The 21,961-nt window shown below is 40.0% G+C and overlaps 2 protein-coding genes across 3 annotated transcripts; both read right to left on the reverse strand.

Moving 5' to 3' along the window:
* Positions 1-3,732: 3,732 nt before the first annotated feature.
* oatx (organic anion transporter X) lies at positions 3,733-13,773 on the reverse strand. The gene is made up of 17 exons (XM_071506155.1): positions 13,588-13,773; positions 13,361-13,415; positions 12,993-13,205; positions 12,715-12,879; positions 12,557-12,630; positions 12,332-12,461; positions 12,078-12,181; positions 11,795-11,949; positions 11,454-11,622; positions 11,247-11,370; positions 11,051-11,166; positions 10,755-10,809; positions 10,369-10,528; positions 10,117-10,225; positions 9,820-9,898; positions 9,056-9,183; positions 3,733-5,729 (listed from the first exon to the last, which is right to left on the reverse strand). The coding sequence occupies exons 3-17, from the start codon at positions 13,017-13,019 to the stop codon at positions 5,579-5,581; spliced, it is 1,746 nt and encodes a 581-aa protein (XP_071362256.1). The 5' UTR covers positions 13,020-13,205; positions 13,361-13,415; positions 13,588-13,773; the 3' UTR covers positions 3,733-5,578.
* Positions 13,774-15,562: 1,789 nt separating this feature from the next.
* Positions 15,563-20,959, reverse strand: LOC139637445 (deoxycytidine kinase 2-like). 2 transcript variants are annotated; one of them, XM_071506156.1, is made up of 8 exons: positions 20,729-20,959; positions 18,993-19,111; positions 18,753-18,836; positions 17,714-17,823; positions 17,458-17,605; positions 16,889-17,004; positions 16,159-16,258; positions 15,563-16,061 (listed from the first exon to the last, which is right to left on the reverse strand). In XM_071506156.1, exons 1-8 carry the CDS (start codon positions 20,829-20,831, stop codon positions 16,035-16,037), a joined length of 807 nt encoding a protein of 268 aa, XP_071362257.1. In that variant the 5' UTR covers positions 20,832-20,959; the 3' UTR covers positions 15,563-16,034. The 2 variants fall into 2 exon arrangements, with proteins under 2 accessions (XP_071362257.1, XP_071362258.1); XM_071506157.1 differs by lacking the exon at positions 20,729-20,959 and having other exon boundaries at positions 15,896-16,061; positions 18,931-19,069.
* Between the last annotated feature and the right edge of the window lie 1,002 nt (positions 20,960-21,961).

The raw sequence follows: 21,961 nt of genomic DNA on the forward strand, positions 1-21,961 counted from the left end.
TGATGATGCTAATCTTATTTGAATAATAATATCGGTGTTCACTTTGACCTCTGAACCCCTCACACTCACTGTAAACTTTCCAAAAGCCTGAAACAAAGACAACAACAAAAATCTGATTGATGTTAATCACAGTTTTACAGGTGCTTATTTGGCAGAGGTGTTACAGAAGGCCACAGAGTAATGGAAGCCGACTGGAAAAGATCCGGCTGTGGTTACTGACAACACAGCAAACATGGCTATAGCTGTTCAGCTGATAGGATATGAACACATTTGGTGTTTAACACAAATATTTAATCTGACGTCACAGCAAGCTCTAAAACTTTCAGCCGTTGCTCGACTGCTTGCAAAGGTTATGAAGACTTCAGTTTTCTTCCACAGGACCACCATTGCCACAGATGCACTCAAGAGAAAGCAGAGATTGTTGGAACTTCCACAACACAAGTTTATCACAGATGTTGTGGTACGCTGGAACAGCGCCTGTGAGATGCTTCCCAGGTTTCTTGAGCAGCAGCCTCTGTGCTGCCCTCTTATCTCCTGAGGTGAGTTATTGATCATACTGTGCTGATAAAGTTTATTAAAAATCTGATTTGTTTGTATATCACATATTTTATTTTAGATGTTGTAAATGAAGCCTTAAATAGGAATGCACGATTTTTAAGTAAAGTTTCATGCTTCTTTGTAATGGGATCAAAACTCGTGTGTTGAATTTTAATGACTAAGTGAGTGACTTAAATATATTTTGGTCATTTAATTTGATATATCTGGGGTAGCCTGATGGCGGAGTGGTCGCGTATCACATGAGCGGATGCCCTTAGCAGGTGAGTGCCAGTTCGACTCCTGATTGGCCCGACTCTTTCCTGTGTGTCATTCCCCCTCTCTCTTGCTCTGCCCCTTTCTTGTCACTCACTACTGTCCTGTCAATAAAGGCAAAAAATGCCCCAAAAAAATATCTTTCAAAAATTTGATATATCTAGGCTTCAGCGCAAAAACAGAAAAACATAGCACTTTTATTAAAAATCATGCATTCATATTTTAGGGTGTTTCATTCACAGAATCTAAATTAATGGTTTTAATGAAAGTTCTTTTTGCTTTGTGAAAGACTGTGACTGATTGTAGCCTGACTGAGACAGGCATCTCAAATGCCAAGGAGACTGTGTAAGCTCTCAAGCCAATGATGGTGGCCACAAACATCATGTGTGAGGAGAGGAGCCCAACAGTTTCTGTCATTGCTTTGCTTCATGCCCAACTTTTGAGTGAGATAATTTGCACCAACAAGGATTCCCGTCTTACCAGAGAGATAAAGAGCACCATCAGTCAAGACCTATCAAAAAGATAAGTCTCTACACAGGAGAAAGACTGCCTATACATCTCATCAGCCTTGGACGCCAGGTTCAAATCTCTGCTCTTCCTGTCACCATCAGATGTGCAGGAGAAATATGCCAAAGTGATTTTAAAGGCTGCTGCTCTAATTATTAAGGTAATTACATCTTGTGAACTGTAGTAGGTCATGTGGATTCATAGTTTCTGTTTTGTGTTGATGTGCCCTTAAGCATGCTTTTAGATGACCATGTAAACGAGTACCACTGTTTGTTTTCTACAGGAGGGTGCGGATGTGGAGGTGGAGAATAATGCTCAAGAGGGAAGTTCTGCTGGTGATGGAGGAAACAATGGACAGATGAATGCTGAGTTGCCTGACAGCAGTGAGAATGAGAACCATCCTTCCAGTGACCAACAACCCAAGAGGAGGAAATCTGCACTTGCTGACCTCTTTGGGCAGAGGTTCAGGACCACCAAAGCCCCCTCGGTGTTGGCTACCTCCATAGCTGAAAAGGAGATAAAACAATACCAAGAAGCTCCACCGCTACCACTGACAGATGATCCACTGGTATGGTGGAAATCTCAGGCACCATGCAACCCACTCCTTGCTAAGCTGGCACACAGGTACCTGTGAGTCCCAGGGACCAGTGTATCAGCAGAGAGGATCTTTTCCACTGCTGGTGAAATAATCATAGCCCAGAGACGTGCCCTCACCTCTGAGCATTCAGATCAGTTGCTGTTTCTGAAGAAGAACATGTGTATTTGAAGATGAACTGAAACATGCTCACGTTTACATGCAAGTTATTGAAAAACACAGAAGTGTTCTCAGGTTATGTTGAGCAAGTCAGTTAACACTTGGATGTTTACATGAAAGGAACTGGTAAATTTAGGTTTATACACATGAGTTGGTTATGCACTTAAGCGCTAACTGTTTTACGTGCCTTGCATAAAGAAATGTGTATTTCTTTTACACAAATTTGTTTACATAGTTGTTCTATAGCTCTGTAATTTTTCATTTACAGACTGAAAAATGTGTTCTGCTGCAGAACTGTGCTGTGTTCTTGCAGTTTGGAATTTTGCCAGTCTGATGTCACATTTTGACATTGACAAGTTACAGTGTGTTTGTAAAAGATGGACTCTGCTGCTAAGACTCTATGCACTGTTTGTTCAGCATTTCATCTCAGTTCGTTTCAAACTGTGTAAAAATGACTCATGAATAGAGAAATCCTGCACTTTAATTTTTCTGGGGCATTTTGTTTTCTTCAGTTAGACACATATGATGTATTGCTATGTGATTGTCTTGCAATACATCAAGTCAATCATCACAGAATCGTTGTATAGTGATCTTATTGGTATTGTGGGCCATGTATCGCCTATCGTATTATATCATAAGGTACCCTGTGATTCCCACCCCTAGTGTAAAATGTAAATAAAAACCATGTGATGATGTGCGAATCAAGTAAACCCATATTTTACTGAAAATAGAACAACGACAACATATCAAATGTTGAAATTTGATTGTTTTATGAAAAATATATTCTCAATTTGAATTTGATGTCAACAGCATGTTTCAAAAATGTTGGGTCATTTTCACCACTGTGTTCATCACCTCTTCTTTTAACAACACTCTGTAAATGTTCAGGAACTGAGGAGATCAGCTGCTGGAGTTTTGAAAGTGAAATGTCCTGTTCTTGTCTGATACAGGATTTCAACTGCTCAACAGTTTGGGGTCTCCTTTGTTGTATTTTTAGTTTCATGGTGCAACAAATGTTTTCAGTGGGTGACAGGTCTGGATTGCACGCAGGCCAATTTAGTGTCTGGACTCTACCACTACGAAGCCATTCTGGATCATGGTTAGATATGGGTTCTTCTTTGCATGGTAGAGTTTCAAACCTACATTTGTGGATGAAGCAGTGATGAACTGTGTTCACAGACATTGGTTTTCAGAAATGTTCCTGAGCTCATGCAGTGATTTCCACTATAGAATCATATCTGTTTTTAATACAGTGGTGGTTTTCAGCCTTGTCCCTTTGCCTACAGAAATTTCTCTGGATTCTCTAAATCTTTAATGATATTATGAACCATAGACGCTGAAATTCACAAATTCTTTGCAGTTTTACCTTGAGGAACATTATTCTTAAACTGTTGCACTATTTGCCCACAGTCTTTCACAGAGTGGTGAACCTCTCCCCATCTTCACTGCACAGAGACTCTGCCTCTCTGGAGCCTCTTTTTTATACCCAATCATCTACTGACCTGTTGACAATTAAGAGATATGAGATATTCAAGCTGATGTTTTTTTTTTTTAGCATTACACAACTTTTCCAGTGTTTTGTTGAACCTATCCCAACCTTTCAAAAACATGATTCAACATCAAATTCAAATTGGGTAAATATTTTTCATAAAACACTAAAATTTCAGTGTTTCAACATTTGATATGTTGTCTTTATTCTATTTCCAATTAACTATGGGTTTACATGATTTGCACATCATCACATTATGTTTTTATTTACATTTTACTAAGAGTCCCAACTTTTTTTTGGAAACAGGGTTGTATATATTAATATCTGACTTTATTTGTTTAGACCGATTTACAATATATTAAACATCTATATTTTTTACAAAGAAACTTTTACTCTAAACCTTCCTTCTTCAGCTTCATCACCTTCTCATTGGTCTATTTAAAAAAAAAAACATCATGACTCCAACTATCTGATTGGTTGAAGTTGAGTCCAGCTGTCTGATTGGTCGTGGTTGAATATCCCCCCATTACACACTTCTCCACTTCCCAGATTAATTTTCAAGTAAACAAAAGAGACCTATGTCTAATCAGTGCACCCACTGCGATGGGTGATGCTGTGCAGTTCTGAACAGTGAGGGAAGTTTTCTCTGGCAGTTGACGACTGATGCACATTTAGGTCAGACTTAGCTGGTCCTGAGGAGATTCAGCATCCAGGCATCACTTAGTCAGAGCCGACGGCAGGGTGCTCTGGGTGGCTGAGGTCTATTGGTCCAAGTATTATAAGGATTTTTTTTCTGTTATTCTTTACCCCAACCTCTCCTGCTCTCTGTCACCCACATTATCCTGTTCTTCATTGTTGTAACCAGAGTGAGTGTTCTTCTGATATTTGTCTGATGAGCTGCTGCGTCCGAAGGTTTGGAGTCAGTCAAATCCAGATTTTAACCTCCGGTCAATCACATCATGTGTCACTGCACTGACAGTGGAGTTTCTACTGATTTCTCCTTTACTCTGCTGTTTTTATTTTGTCATAATGTTCCACTGACATTACATCACATGTTGTTGTACAGGTGTGATTCACTGTGTTCTAAGAGAATCATGAAAGTGTAACTGTAACACTGTGGTTTTATTGGACATATAAAAAATGTGTTGAAAAATATTATGAAGAATCAGGATGCAGTAATTAAAATTTTCAGTCTATCTCTGAATTTGGTCCAACAACATTAAAATCAAAATGTCCACAGTGTTTCATTATTTCCCATGATCATTTGCAATTATTAACTAATGTAAAAACAAAACAAAAAGGCTCTTTGTCCAAGAAGTTTCTTCTTGCTACAACAATGGTTTGCAAAGTGGGGTCCGGGGACCTCGAGGGGGTCCCCATGAAAAAGGGTTATAATCTATTTTCACTGTAAGTCCATCCAATTAACACAATGACAAATTGTGTGACTATTTTGGTCATGGCTTTAAACATTTTCTACAAAAAAAAATAAATAAATAAAAGCAAAAATCTCATCAGATGGGGTCCGTGCTGAAATTTGTGTCAGTTTAGGGTCCCTGATGAGAAACAGTTTGACAGCCACTGAGATACAGTTCTAAAGATGTAAAGATGACATGTTTAGAAAACTGAAAACACAATCTGCAGCTTTGGTCAATTCACTTTTAAATTCTGATCAGCTGCGGATGAACTCAGTAACCATGGTGACATATTTTATTTGTCAACTGTAGCAACAAAGTCACTCTCTGATTCACATCTCTTCTCCATGGCCACAGTAGCTGAGGGTTCTGGGTAATGTAGTATTTGGAGACATAAAAGGGCTGATTAGTCAGTAACAAAGTGTAAATAGTTCAACATGGTGACAGAAGATAAACCTGACTGAGACACTGTCCAGAGAGGTTCAGTGTTCAGTAACATTCAGATACTTCAAAGAAAAGAGTGAAATTAGGACACAAACTGAATCTCCCCCTCATACTTCACCACACTACTGACTCTGACTGTGTGATGTGGCAGCATCTGATTGGTCAGAGGGCATTGAGGCCAGTCCCTTCTGTATCCTTCAGCTCTTTTAAAGCAACGCCCCCCTGTGAAACCATGCCGATGTCATCGCCGGAGACCATTCCCTCCTGTAAGGACATGCCCTCTTTCTGTCGGGGGGCAGGGCTTCTTCCAGACCTGTAAAAAAAGACGACCAGTTATCAGTTACTGATATTTATCAGAGACAGGTACAATAACTGAGTAACTATTAGCATTAGCATCATTATGTGAATTAGCATCACTCTGCTCTATGTCAAATTACAAAACAGATAATATCGAATTGAAGTGCGTGATCAAAAGATCAAATTGAGACAGTGGAGAAAAGAACAGGTTTTAGCTTCTTTTTAAAGCCGGTTACAGTTTGGCCAGATTTTATATCCACTGAGTGCTGGTTTTAGCAGGGTGCAGCACAGTGGGTTTTTTTAATTTAAATTAGTTCTTCTGGCTTTTTATGCCTTTATTTATAGGTACAGTGAGAGAGAGACAAGAAAGCTGGGGAGAGAGAGAAAGGATGACATGCAGCAGTGGGCTGCAGGCCGGATTGAAACCCTGGGCTGCTGCAGGTAGGACTGAGCCTTAATGGTACATGCTCTACCAGGTGAGCCACTGAGGCGCCTCCTATCCTGTTAAGTTTTAACTCCAGGCTCCACTAACTGACCAGCTCCTGCAGGTCTTAAAGACCCTTTAGGCTTATATACATTGAACATTTCAAAAATATATTTATGGCCCAGATCATTGAGTGACTTGTTGACAATAAGTAAACCTTTGAATTCAGTTCTGTATCTGACTAAAGTCAGTGTAGATACCTGAGAACTGGATTAATGTGCTCTCTGTTCTTACTTTTAGTCAGAACCACAGCAGTGGCATCTGAACAAGCTGTAGCTGTCTAATGGTCTTGTTTGGTAACCCAGTGAGGACAGTGTTGTGATGATTGACTCTGGAGGATATGATGGCATGAAGAAGTTTCTCAAGGTCTCTGACCCTAGCTGTGTTTTTGAGATGACAAAATGCAGATTTTGTTAGCCGTTTGTTAGCAGCTTTGATGTGGTCACTGAAACTAAGATCCCCATCCATGATTACACCCAGATTTTTAACATTGGTTGAAGTCTTTAATGCTCCAGACTCCAGGTCGGTTCTCAGCTGTAACCCTCCTTCTTTGTTCCCATCAGAACTATCTCAGTCCCATCTTTATTTAACTGAAGGACATTTTGTTGCCTCCAGTCTGTCACTTTTTCAGGGCACAGACACAGAGAGTCAGTGGGACTGAAATCATTTGGGAAGGGAGATAAATAAATCTGTGTGTTGTCTGTATAGTTGTGATCAGCCAGGCTGTGGTCATGGAAGATCTGGACAGGAAACATATACAGGTCAAACAAAAGGAGCCTGAGAATGGATCCCTGTGGGATTTGCAATGACAGAATTTTTTTGGTAAAAGAATTTAACATCAAGAGGCATTTTTCGAACTATGTAAAAGTACTTTGAAAAAGACTTCCCAGCAGGTTCGGATTTTCCTTGACACAAAATTAGTAGTCTGACAATTATCTACGAGCAAATGTGGAGTCTACAGACAGAAGTGACGTAGGTGTGCTACGTCTATATGTGAGATTTTTTGACAGCAAAGCTTTTCTCGTGGACACATTGGGATTAATTCCTTTGGAGGGACTGGCGAAGTAGGCTTCTTTTTGAGAAAATTGTTTTTTATTTCCAAAACCATGGACTGGATTTGCAGTGGGTCAACAGACACAGATGGGATTCCTGCAGTGGCAGGAAGAGTGCAGTGTCTAGCGGCCTGCTTGTCGGCACTAACAACACAGATGACATTCCTACAATGCCTTCTACACCACCCTGTGCTATAAGCCAAAATCAGCATTCTGTTAAAGAACACAACAGACTTTTTTATTGCTGTCATTAATTTCATTAGATCAACATCCAGCCTGCAACACCATCTGTTTCATCAGTGACTCTCAGACACTTAAGCCGAGCACAATGATCTGCTTTGCACAATGACGTTAAGGTGGCTTAGCAAAAGCAACACAGTAAAATGGTTTTGTGCACTGAAGGAGCATCATCAGCACAGATCACTGACAATGACAGATTTTTTAGTTAAGATTAAGGCTAACTTTGCCACAAGATTTGAAGTTTTCAAACTACCCACAGAGATGTTGGAGTTTGCCAGGGACCCCTTCTCTGCTGATGCAGACGGAGGCTTTCACACAAAAGCAATAGGGGTAGTGACATCACTCAATGAAGCTTCCCTACAACTAGAACTGATCAACATACAACCATCCTCTACCCTGAGGCAGGCACCTCAGTCTGCCAGCAGACTGTGGCTGTCAGTTCTGGACAGACCATGTTACTGAGGAGCAATTTCCAAACGTGAGAAGGTTGGAAATTTTCATTCTTGCTATGTTCGGATCAACAAACACATGTGAGTCCAGTTTCTCATATATGAATTTCATTAAAACGAGCAATCAATCCTCTTTGACTAATGAACACCTTCATCACTGTCGCTTTGACCACATAGGAGCTGAGCTTTTCTGCTCTTTCAAGATCCAAAAAGTGTCATTTCCCACACTGAAATGTTTTCTCTGTTAAATTATAATAGGTGCAGTGGCGAGACTTTTAATTTTTGAAAATGAGCCAGTTACGGCACAAGACAATCTGAATAGTGTGTTAAACCTATGTCATTGTGTTTTTTATTTAAATAAGTTGGTGATATTCTAAGTTTGTGGGGGTGAATGAAAACAGATTTTAAATGCAACTACGAAATAGCAACCTACTTATGGGTGTTTTACATTGTTTGATTATTAGAGGGTCATCATTCTGATAATGCGTATTACTACTATTACAAAGGTGATTTGTTTTTCCCTGTCCTTTTGTAATGTTCAATTGTGAAAATGAATGAACAAAGTGGAAAAAATATAAATGTGCATAATTTTAACTGCAGACATTTAAATTTCTATAGTTTAACAGGTCAGATATAGGAACTGTAAATGTCCGGCCACTTGGCACTTCCCTTTTTTCAAATCTTGCCCTTCTCAAAAAGCAACTGAATAGGGAGTGGCCCGGTAGTCGAGTGGTTAGGGCGTGTACCATGTGAGACACTGTACTATAATAAAGGCACAAAAGATTCAGTATAGTATTGTGGTTTTCACTGATTCATGAGAAACAATAGAGACAAAACAGTCTTCATCTTCTAAGCAGGTCCTGAACCATGTGAGCACTGTTCCTGAGAGTCCAACCCAGTTTTCTAATTTGTGGAGGTTAGAGACAGGTCTTTAATTACTGAGAGTTGTCCAGGTTTCTCTTTTTCAGATAGAGTAGATGCAGCAGTATTTTACTATCAATGTTAAATTCAGACATAGAGATTGTATTTTTTCTGAGTGTTCATTAGGTTTTGTCAAATCATTGCTTAACTGGAAGCTAACATTACTAATGAAGCTAACTGTTAGCTGTTAGCTCACCATTTCTCCTCCACATCCTCGATGGTGTCAGGGAGCGGGACGTTCAGTGTCTCTGGCAGGAAGCAGGCGAAGCATCCAGCCAACACTGCTGCTCCCCCATACACAATACTGGGCAGAGCTGGGAGCACCTGGGAAATGTAGTCCATCAGTACTGTTAGTAATAATTCCTCTCTTCTGTTATCTTTGCTCTGACTCTGTTATAAGACCAGACTTTACACTGACACGACATGATGCTACACACATTATAGCCACTGAAGTCTGTACCAGCTCTTACACATGTTATACAAGATTAAAACTGTCTCAGTATAATTGAAACATGTTAAGGTGTGACGCTCTGCGTCAGTTGACTACCTTATTTTAAACAAAAATAAGTGGAAATGAGATCAAGACAGAACTACACATTTAGGACCAAGACTTAAACTGTTGACAGGGATTCCGATGTTACTGATGGATCATGTAAACACCATTTATATGAATGTTTTTATTTTTATTACACACATTGCTTCATTATATTGATGTGTATTGAGAAAATATTTTATTTCAAAGATCAGATTCAGGGTGTAAGAACTTGGAAGAATGTGGATCAGTTCATATATATTTGTTGTTTTTTTCATTATTGTAATTTTTATTCTCCCTCAGGTGGATCTCCACCTTTCATTTACTAAACCACTAAGTTGTGATTGTATTTACATTGGTGATATTGATAACATGTATATGAATAAAGAGTTTTAAAAAGACGGTGATTTTTGTATCACTGACGTCACCTCATCCAGGATGAGGACAGCAGGGGCTGCCATGCTGCCAACTCTTGCCATGGTAGAGACAAAGCCCATTCCTGTCTGCCTGAAAACACACACATCCACACATCATGTGATCAATACACAGAACTATAAATTATCATTAGTGCATTAAGTTCTCCTTTAACATGCCTTGCTGTAAAGTTCCTGCTGAACCAGCAACTCCCCGTCTCACCTGATGGTGCTGATTTATTGTATTCTCCTCTGACATGCTTTGCTTGAGGGCAGAGTACCTGTGGTCAGGATTTGAAGAGTGAGTCTCACCTGATGACGGTGGGGTAGAGTTCTCCAGTGTACAGATAGACGGTGGTGAAAGATGCCGAGGTGAAACCTTTACCAAGACACGCCAAAGTGGTCCTGATGGTCTGCATGTCTGGGTTCAATCCACCACCAAAACATTCGTACACATGGGTCAGAGTCTCAATACAGGTGTGCACATTCTCCCAACAAGATCAGAATCAGGCTCAGATCAGAAACAGGTTCAGTGCTATTGTGTATTTTTTGTGTACTTGTCACCTGTGGGGACGAAGATGTTGGCAAAGATGATGAAGGCTGATAGGAAGAGACAGGTGGCCTGAGAAACCCGCCTCCCAAGGTAACTGAGCATGCCAAGAGCCAACAGTTTGGCGGGAATATCTACAGCTCCAAAGATGATCTGCATCAGGTAGATACTCACCTGAAACAACCATGAACAAACAGAGGAGGAGCTCAGTATCAACTGGACAAGGGTTTAAAACACCTGTCAACATGGGACGGGTGGACAGGAAAATTGTGTAACCATCACAACCTTCCCATCTCTATCTCTTAGGTATCTGAATCTCAGCTATCAGGTGAGTGAGGTGTACAGGAAATTGTCAGAGGTTGTTCTAACATGTAGCATTGATACTAATCAGTTGACTGACCCCAAACTTCTGTAGGTCCATCGCCAAACCATAGTATGCAAAACTGGTGGAGAACCTGTAGACAGGTAGACAGAAAGGTAGACAGGTAGAAAGGTAGACAAGTAGACAGGTGGGCAGGTAGATATAGGTCTGAACCTCATTTGTTGTCACTTTGTAAAAAGTGTAAACATGAACGTACAACTATAAGACTAAAGAAATTAATACAGGTAATACATTAATATAGAGTGAAGATGAATGAAAACAGGTGAGTAAAGGTGGATGAAAACAGGTAAAGGTGACTGAGTCTGTTCTCTGACCAGACAGCGATCAGACAGATAGATATTCGTCTCATCCCTCTGGACTTCAGCAGGTCATACGCTGTGAACGATGAACGACTTGACTCAATCTCCTTATTCATGTGAGACTGGAGCACCTGCAGGGGCACATGACACTGATTACTGCTGCTGATTGGATAACACACATCTTCATACAAGTGACAGACAGACAGGTTACCTCCAGCGTTAACTTGTTGATCATCTCTGGTTTTCCATTAATTCGAGCAACTCTATGTAGACTCTTCAATGCATCCTCAGAGCGACGGTTCAGGACCAACCAACGAGCTGACTCTGAGTACCACCTGACCAATCAGAGAGTAGACAGATCAGAACCACCTGACCAATCAGAGAGTACACAAACATTCATTTGAAAATCTCCACTGACCAACTGTAGGCAAAGAACAGGAAATGAGGAGCACAGGCGACCACCTGCAGCTTCCTCCAGTCTCTCAGCCAATAGGCAAGTCCTGCCAGGACCATCTGACCAAAAGTGAAGAAGAAGGAGGTGAGCGTGCCCACTAACGTCCTGGCTTTAGTTGGGATCCACTCCACCTCTGCGGACAGACAGGTAGAGAGACAGGTAGAGAGACAAGTTGCTCTACAGCTGAGAACACATTATCAGTTTGTTTCCATTAGAAACCGCAGAGATGGGATGACAGGTTAGGGTTAGGTATACATGCAAACAGGTAGACAGGCACACAGACAGGTATGGAGATAGACAGGTACTCAGTGAGACTCCGTTGAGGATGACTCCAGATACCGCCATCCCACTCAGGAACCTAAAAATGCAGTAGGCAGAGTATGAAGGAGAGAGGGCGGAGCTACAACCAAGAACACCAAGCTGCAGATATGACCAAATAAGGACAGACCGCCTCCCAAACCTGAGGGAGAAAGACAGACAGATTCTCAGTGGTTGGACCTTTCTAAAAGTAAAACATGGACACTCACTGGTCCAAAACTTGACAGGTTTACAGATTGAATGTCTGTACTTCAAACAGGTGTGTCTTACCTGTCTGACAGGCCACCGTAGATGATGGCTCCTGTTAAGACTCCACCCATATAGATGGTCTGAATCATCTGTTTCAGAGGGCGGAGAGAACAGACCAGATCCCACTGAGAGACAGACAGAGTCAGAGAGACAGACAGGGAGAGGGACAGTGTGACTAATATGAACTGTTCTGTTAATGAGTATCACCTCATTAAGCTCATTAACATAAATTAACCTCAGTGTTAATAGTTGCCATAGCAGGGCTTTCTTGTTACCTCAGAGACGGTGGTGGCGAGGAACTCGGAGCGGTCAAACGTCCATCCATCCACACATTCTTCAGTCTGTAGCTGACTAATGTTAGCTGAGCTGTTAGCAGCTAACAGCTGCCACTGGGGCTCCACATACCTGTACAACAGCAGGTGGAACACAAAGTGATGTCAGAGGAAGTTCATTATTCATTGATACAATTAAAGGTGGAGAGAAAAAAAATGCCCTTTTACCTCCTACAGCGGTCCAGTCTATTTCCTGTAGAGTCCAGAGGGATGAAAGCTTTCAGCAGCTGCTTCTCATCCACCTGAAACAATCATTCATCAACTGTCAGGTTACCTATTGATGAGACAGGTAGTTAGTCAGGCTCCCTGATGGCGAGACAGGTTACCTGGTTGTGCGACAAGTTGTAGAGGCTATAATTGGCTGGCAGGCTGCAGTGATGGGCGGGGATTCCTGAGACAAAGTTGTTTATCAGGTTCTGACTCGCCATCATCAAACCAGGTAAACTGATCAGGGTCACATGGAGCCACTGGTACCTGCCGAACCCACCCACCTCACCATGACGGGGGGGAGTAATTATATTATATTATACAGTGCTCAAATTACATGATACAATAAACAGATTATTATGACACAGTATTCAGATTACATCAATAGTAAACTCACCTCTTCCAGCAGCTCGGCGAAGCCCATCTCTGTCTGATTTCTTCAATATCGCCTTTATATTTTTACTTTTATTATATTTTCTAAAACAGTCTGTTCATATTTTCAGCTCCACTGTCCAAAACAACTGTTCTTTCAAAAATTATAATAATGAAAATAATAATAACAGATGTCAGATGTTTTCAAGGTTTGAGCTTCAGTTCCATCATAACAAACCTGAAAACATAACAAAACAATTATTTAATAATTACATTTGTAGGGAAGTTTCTCTTTCTCTGAAAACATAGATTCACTTTAAAAATGTTTGGGTCAAAGGTGAAACTGAAAACCTTCTCCAAACTCCCCAAAACTTTTTTCAAAACTATCCAAACCTCATTTCACTGCACGCTCTGGGCTGTTGTTCGTCCATAAATCTGCTGTTTCTCTCTAGGAAACAGAGAAACAGAGGAAACAGTAGCAGGAGTGTAGCAGCAGCAGTTTAACAATGAACTCTAAAAAGGTTAAATATTTGCGTCTGGTGAGAGTTCTTAAAGGATTACCAAAAGGAAAACAGAATGAAAAGAGGATTTTCACAGAAAATCTGTGAAAACGTACTTACAGTCTGCAGGCTGACAGATGACTGGATGGGTGGAGTGGATAGATGGATGGAGGCATGAACAGGTGGATGGATGAAGGGAAAGAGAGGTGGAGCAGCAGAAAACAAATGACTGAACATTAATAAGTGACTTTAAAAGGAAAAGTCAGCACCAACTCTTTCACTCCTGTCGTCTTTTTTCTGCTCAGTGGTCGAGAGACCCTTGTAACATGATTGACCACCAACCCTCACCCCCAAACCCCCACCACTGTTTTTCTTGGCTCTACAATCATTTGTTGTTCAGTTAATGGTTGAGCTTACTCTCTCTCTCTCTCTCTCTCTCTCTCTCTCTCTGTCTCTGAGAGGAAAAGTTTCAGACTGATGTTGAGAATCAATATAACCATATATTTGGTTCTTTCTGACCATGTTTTTCCATTTTTTTATAGAACATATAACTGGTAATAATCAATTATTGAAGTAATTTTGAAAGTAATTGGCAGATTGATCAAATAATAAAAATATAAAAAACAGAAATGGGTGAAAAGTCTCTCTCTATAAAACCCTGCAAGTCTCTTTCACACTTTTCCAAACACCTTCCAAACTTTCCAGACCTCTCCATGCCTGTTCCTCCCTGTTGAGCTGAGTGATTTGTTAAAAACTTGCGATCTCAGTTTGTTTTTGTGTCCTCGCTCCTCGCTGAGTTTTTCTCTTCTGGAATTCGGCTGACTGAGTTTGGGTCAACAAACAGCTGAAACACAAACTCAACACACAGATGCTCGTTACGTAGATGCAATGACCCCTGGTGGGACAGATGATGGAGAAGAAGCTCCACATTCAAATAGCGCAAAACTTTACCAAAGCAAAATAACCTTTTTGTGAATGTAAATGAACTGTTTCATTTTGTTCCCCGAGCTTCAAAAATAGAAAACGAAACAGTGACACCGTTCAAAGGTTTTGTGAAAGTTTCACAAAATGTAAAAATGTAAAAATCTGCGGGAACATCTCAGTCTAATGTAGAGACACAAGAATATTATGTAGTTTGGTTGATTTGACAACCATTTCAGAAACAATGCTGTTCACAATGTCAATACAACTTAGTGTAGTGACACTTTGTGAGTGACAGTACAGTTATTTCCATGGCCCATGAATTGAGCTTAAAAACAGATAAAGACATTGATAAAACATTACATAACAATGACCTCATACGTTTAAGGTTAAAATATATGTGTGTGTGTGTTGCAGATTGTTTGGTAAGTTTGAATGACACCTGTCGAGGTGTGAATGAATGATGTTTAAGTTGCTGTGTTTCCATTGTGTTTCCTCCAGTCAGTGATTAGCCAGTTACACAACTTCATAGTGACTCAACATATTAGTTTGACTTTAAACGTTGAGCTTTAACTCAAAGTTAAACACTACAATCATTGTCAGTTTCTGTTAGCATGATAGCATAGTGTCCCCCACATTCACATCTGGACTGAAGCATGAAAAACTCACGTTTCATTAACCCTTTATTTCATGACCTGTGAAAAAAAATGCCAGTGCAGACCAAACTGTATTCACATTTTCAGTAAATTTCATTTGTACAAATGTACAATTTTTCTTACCGTTTCTTTTCACTAAATCAAACTGTTTCCATGAATTCAAAGGGACATCATATAAAACTATCAGAACTTTTATTTTGATATTCATCAGGAATTAAAATGACTCAGCAATGTCACTGCTGGTCAATAGCCATACACATGTCTACATAGTATCAGTGACTCATTGGTTTTTCTTCTCTTACATTATTTTGTGATAGAAAAAAGTACTGCAGTCAGTATCAGTACACACAGTACTGTAATACTGTAGTCCAGTGTTTGCTTGCTTCACTGACATGTTTGATATTTCAGTTTTGTTACTGTGTTGATGTGACTGAAGAATTTTAAAACAGCAAATTTTTTTAATGAGGTTTGGTTTAATAACATCCAAGTTTAAAAAAAAAAAATCAGAAGACAAATAGTTCAGTCTGATTTCATTTATTCACCCGTTCAGATTTACAGACACCAGCAGAGAAAAATATCAAGTGTTATTCCTGAAAGGCATTGTGGTTTTTATGAGATGATGCAGGCTGAAGCATAAATATTGAGCTGATTCAAGTAAATAAGTAGTGTTAAAACACACACACACACACACACACACACACACACACACAATACCTTCACTGACTCGTGTTAAAATGTATCTACAAAATATATAAAATTAAAACTGTACATGAAGTGAAGAAAAAAATTAAAATACTGCTGCTACAAATTTGAGGTTTTTCAATGGAGTTTTGCACCAAAACACCAGACTAATATTAAATGTTAAAAGTTAAAAAGTAAAAAAAAAAAAACAAAAATTAAAAATTCACCAAGAGAAACATTTACAAAGTGTAACAGAATCATCCAATCAGTCATGCCTGCTGCCTGCATCCTGAGCTGTGATTGGTGGAGCTACAGCGTGGTGAGAAAGTCTCTGACCTGCAGGAGGAAACAGATCAGACTGTAAAAATCTAACCTGCGAACGGAACTGAAACTGTAAAGTACAGCAGAAAAGTAAAAGTACAATAAAACAAACCTTGTCAATGATGGCTTCCTGTTTGATGCGATTGTCCTTGAAGTCGTCGTTAACGTCCAGAATCAGAACAGGTAGATCATTCAGGTAATCAAAATCCAACCTGAACACAGAGAGTCAATATTGAAAAGTCTGTTCACTGAGGAAAACCGAAATCAAACACAAGTCAGAGTTTATTTGAAATTCTTTTCCAAACTCCACCTGCTGATTTATCAAACTCATCATGAAACCTGGTTTTACATTAATTTATATAAATCTGAAGAGTTATTAAATTATTTGGTTTGTTGTTGTTTGTGAATAAACAGCCTCCAACTTATCAAAGTGTCAACTCCTGAATCCAGAGACAACGTGAAGGTTGTGACAGACATTTAAATGTCTGCATGATTTTCTCTTTGGAGCTGGATGAAGCTTGATTTTTCACGTGACCAAGGACATGCATTGTGATTTGCTTGAACCCCCCCCCTTTCAATCTGCTGCTAACCGGCTGGTAAAGGCTCAGGGTGAGAGAAATGTCAAGGCCTGTTTTGGCCTGTATCATCACCAGCCAGAGGCGAAGAATCACCTGATGGGCTTCCATCCTAGGGTCACTAAAACCTTTTATATAAGTAGAAACCATCTGAGGCTTCAAAGCTCTGAACATTAAGTTTTTCAGAAAACTGAGGTTTTAATGGGTTAATGTTCACCTGTCTTTCAATGAAAATACATTACACATAAAAACACTGTGGTGTGTTACCTGAGGTTCCTGTGGTAGAGCCAGGCTTCATGTTTGAAGTGAAGCTGCTCGAGATACTCGAGGGGAATCCCTTGTTCCTCCTCCCGACCCCGGTGGAGCAACCGCTGCATACACCGCTAAAATATACAGACAAATACTGATGAACCTGAAGACAGCGCTGAAATATGTGGAGTATTATACAGATACTCTGTAGACTCTAAAATTCCCTGTAGAGGGTCGTTGTCAGGAGGGGCATCCAGTGGAAAACTTGTGTGCCAAACTAGAATACGTGGCAATCTGCTGTGGTGACTTCTGAGGGGAGCAGCCAAATGACCAAAAAAAAAAATACAGATACCCCGTAGGATAAATGGAGTGGTAGTAGTAAAAGTACTAATGGTAGTAAAAATATTAAAAACTTTATTTATATAGTACTTTTCAAAACAGTCAATGTGTTGGACATAAAACCCCAAAAAAACAATAAAATAGTGTCAATTACAAGTATAACACAGTAGAAGGCTCCTAGTAGAGGGCTTTAGGTTGGAAGGCAGTAGTAGTAGCAGTAGTAGCAGCAGTAGTAATAGACCTAGTACCTGTGGCTGGGCTCTCAGGTAGATGATGGCGTTGAGGGCGATCTCAGGTTCAAACTGGTTCAGTAACCAGGTGTGCCAGTCCTGATAAACACTCCACTCTGTGTCTGACAGGTTACCACACTCAAACAGGTTGGATGCAAACACGTACCTGGACACACAGTACACACTTACTGTAGTAATATATACCTGCACACCGGTAACCCAGTAGTATATATATCCCTCTGTGTGTAATTACCTGTCTCAGGCGTGTAGTTACCTGTCTGAGTAGACGGAGCGTTCGTAGAACCGGATGGGGTTTTCAGCCTGCTGAAGTTTGACTGATGGAGACTGAAGCTGGGAACGAACTCTGCTGAGACATGCGTAACTCTGCAGAGAGACAGTTGAGGAAGACGGGTGAGAGAGGAGCAAAAAAATAAAAAACAGGATGCACTGTGTCTCAGTAAAAATAAAAATCGATGATACAGACACATCAGAGATTTTAGAAAACAGAAGTGATGATGTGAATGTTGAGAAAACAAAAGTATAACTAGTCACATGATCACATGACAGAGTCACCATTCATTTTAATCAAGGGAATAAACATCTATGTGCATTTTGTTCCTTTGTTCTGATTCTCTGATCTCCTGTTCTTGATAAACCGTGAGAGAGATTATTGTTATTATTGTGTTATTGTATCATTATTGTGTTATTGTATTATGATTATCATATTGTGTGGTATTTGATCAATAGTGTGAAGATTACATTTCCTAAAAAATGTTGAGGCTAAGAAAAGTTCTGACATCCTGTAAAACAGTTGACTGTTTTAACTGTGGATGTAAGGAAAACTGAAAAGTTAAGAAAATGTACAACAAAGCTAGAAATGTGGTTCAAAGTAAGTTTTAGGTTAAGGGTGAGGGTTAACTTTGATCAACTTTACAACTTGATCACTTTTTAAAAACCAATAAATGGACGAGTTGGTTCAAATATATTTTTAATAATTGAAGGAAGTTTTTTAAAACTAAAACGAAGCAGAAACAAAGTCTTGAAGAAGAACTTTAAAAGCATATTTTCATGCTATTCATGTTTCATGAGATTCTGGACTCTGGAGACTCTGAGTCCCTGAAGACCTGGTCCCTAGTTTCATTGTGACAGGTACAGAGGCGTCTCGCCTCTGAGCCCTAGGTGAACTGTGCACTAATGTATTGAAAACAAGCTGTGAGTTGTGAGAGGATGATTGTGTCCTGAGGGAAACTGATCTTCACTAATGGTGAAGTGTGGAGAAGCAGCTTTTAAGGAAAAACAAATGTAACAGTCACCTGGAAAGTGTAGGACCAGCGGCTCGGTTTATCGTACAGCATCTGCAGTAGGTTCCCTCCACTCTTCTGAGAGGAACTCAGCTCCTGGAGACACACAGGTAAACACACAGTGAAACAGCAGTCATCAACATCATTTTATTTTGAGAGAACAGGAAGTGTTCTGATGGCTTAGTCTTACAGTGATGCCGTTGTGTGACATCATCACTGCAGGTGTGTTTTACTCAGGGGCTGCATCTTCACCTGGTAAATGTCGTCACTTTCATTCTGGACATTACACCATTTTCCAATGGGTTCAGGAATCACCTCCCAGTCCTCCGATGCCCCCTGAAGGAGACGCACAAACGTAGACTTTCCTGCAGCTGAGACACAGACAGACGAAAAAAAGACAGGTGAGACGAGCAGACAGGTCACAGAGGCTGTATCTAACCTGGTCTCCAAGTATTTTCAGTTTAAGCAGAAGTGTGATCAGAAACGTCAGAACAAACAAACACAAACCACATACATTTCAATAGACAGACAAATACCTGAAAAACATACTAATGATCAATTAATGATTAATCAAACCGTTCTTGTTCTCAGCTGTTTCCATCACAGTCAACTGAACATCTTTGTAACAGACATTTGAAGATGTCTCACTCGACTCTGGGAAACTTAGATGACCTTTTTGGCTTGACCAAAACAGTGGGGGCAACCCTGTGAGCAATCCACCAATCCATCATCTATTGATCTATCTACCTATCCATCCATCACTGACAACCTCAGTGTACTGAGCCACTCTGGTTTCCAGCAGCTCAGGAACTGCTGGAAGAGGAGGAGCTTCAACACACTGAGCCCCACCTCCATTACAGCAAAAATAACTACCATGACTACATTAATCATTATTACTGAAGGATAGAGAGAGAGGTTTGGGGGGGGGCATTGCTAAGCAGGCTTCATACCTAAATCCAGCTGAGACCAGTTCTCCAGATCAAACAGAGGAGTCAGACATAAAGACTATACTGATGTGGATTCAGACAGAGGCTGAGCTCTGAGAGAGACACAATAAGAAAGTCTGTCTGAGGGCTGTTTCTCTGGTAGCTCACCTTGTAGAGTACATGATCTGTGGGCTAAGTCTTTGCTCCAGTGGCCCTGGTTCGAGTCCAGCCTGTAACCCTTTCCTGTGTTTTACACTCTCTGTGACTATAATAAAAACAAAAGCCTTAAAAAAATAATGTTTAAAAAATGAAAGATCTTCTGGCTCTTTCACTTTGTCTCTGATAATTTTACAGTGAATTAGCAAAATCAGTCTTTGTCTTTCTTTCATTCATGTGTTTGCTGATTCTGTCAGACGTAGTGATTTTAAAATTTGGATTTGACCATCGGTGGTCCAGGCATATACTAGGTTTTGACCTAGTCTTGTTAATTATAATATGTTAATAATAATTAATGATTAATGAGTTAATTGACAAATAGACGTTAGTATTTTCATAATTGAAATTATTTCCCAGATGAACTGATTAATGGTCAAATTTAATGTATAAAACGTCAGATAAAAGAAAAACTGTCTTGTTTTTTGTCGCAGAAAAACTGAGATTTCTTCCATTTAAACAACTTACTTAAAGATTTTTACTTTTTCCTGTAACAACTGAAAATAATCAAATGTTTCATGGATCAATAAATTGATTGGTTATCACAGCCCTAATATTAAACCGCTTTGACTCATCATAATGATGATACTTGTGTAAGTTTAAACGGGATCTTAACACTAAGCTCTTCATTTGGCGCCAACAAGCTCCACAAGGCTGGGTCGGATTTAAATTGAATAGTAAATTGATAGTAAAACTACAAATCCGCCTTTTCATACGGACACTCAGAGACTCCGTGCTTTTCGGGAGAAGCGACAGTTTAACAGATTTTAACATATTTATCAGAGATCGTTCACCTCCCCGCCGATACAGAAGTCACCGCTAAGCCGCCCGGTTAGGCTCAGTACTCACCGATGTTTCCCTCGATGGAGATTTTCTTCTCTCTGCGGGAGAAACTGCCGTTCAGCGACGGACTAGCGGGAACACGGCATAGCCTCTTCGGTGGAGTCGCCATTTAATCACTCTGAATTACTCCGAATTATTGATCTATACTTATTGATCTCTGTTTGTTCTCCGCAAGCAGGGAAACCGACTGACCGACCGAGAGCTGCTTCTTTAATTAAATCCCGCGGGTGAATCGAGTTCCTTTTCCGGGGGCGGGACTAAACAGCAGTAAGAAGCTAAGACGATGTCTCACTCTGCTTCTGTTTCTAAAGTTTAAATAAAGAGGTCTCACTCTGCTCCTGTTTCTAAAGTTAAAATAAAGATATCTCACTCTGCTTCTGTTTTTAAAGTTAAGATAAAGATGTCTCACTCTGTCCTTGTTTCTAAGAAAGAAAGAAATTTATTCTATTATATAGTGTGCTAACCATGACAATACCAGTATAGTTAACATGTGCCTAGGCTACACATTACAGCCCTCTTGTGGTCAACTCCTATCACTGAACCTCTTTTCTTTTCATGTAAGCTGTATACAAATCAGCTACTTTAACTGTAATACAGTAGTTTAAATCACAAGCAAGAACATATACACTATTCAAAAGTGCTTCCATTGGCATGACAGCTTTGGGGGAAAAAAACAATGTTGGCAAAGCTTTAAAATACGATTCCACTTGCTGATATACAGGTTGGGGTAGGAGGGTACATATTGCCCATGACAGTACCCTCCTCCTGCAAGAAACAGTACTCATAGAACACAAAAAAAATCATTGTTAGTAAGGCAGAACTCAAGCAACTGGAGGATCTCCTCATCTGGCCTGTGGGGATCTGAATGCCTGTGAAATACATTCTTGACTGTTCTGAGCCCCATGGTTGTATTGATGTTAGTATATCCTCTCTCATCGTCAATTATACAGAGTCCCCACTGTTGGAGTTTTTTTTTGTTTTGTTGAAACAGACACCCCCCCATTTATTTGTTAATAGTTGTGAACCGTTCTAACATTTTGTACTGTTAAAGATTGAGATAAGATACCTTTCAGTCAGTCGATGGTGTTATGGTGCTGTTGCGGATCTGCTAGAAGAATTATAGCTGCAGGCTCTGCACATGCAGAGCTCAGAAATAAAACAAGCGCTGGCCTGTGCAAGACACTAAATTTGGTCCTCTCTCTATCAATCCACAGGTAAAACAAAACTCACTTTCATATT

The sequence above is a fragment of the Trachinotus anak genome, unplaced genomic scaffold (assembly GCF_046630095.1).
Source record: "Trachinotus anak isolate AG129_WGS33_773 ecotype Australia unplaced genomic scaffold, CSIRO_AGI_Tana_v1 ptg000020l, whole genome shotgun sequence".
In the NCBI taxonomy this organism is placed as follows: domain Eukaryota; kingdom Metazoa; phylum Chordata; class Actinopteri; order Carangiformes; family Carangidae; genus Trachinotus; species Trachinotus anak.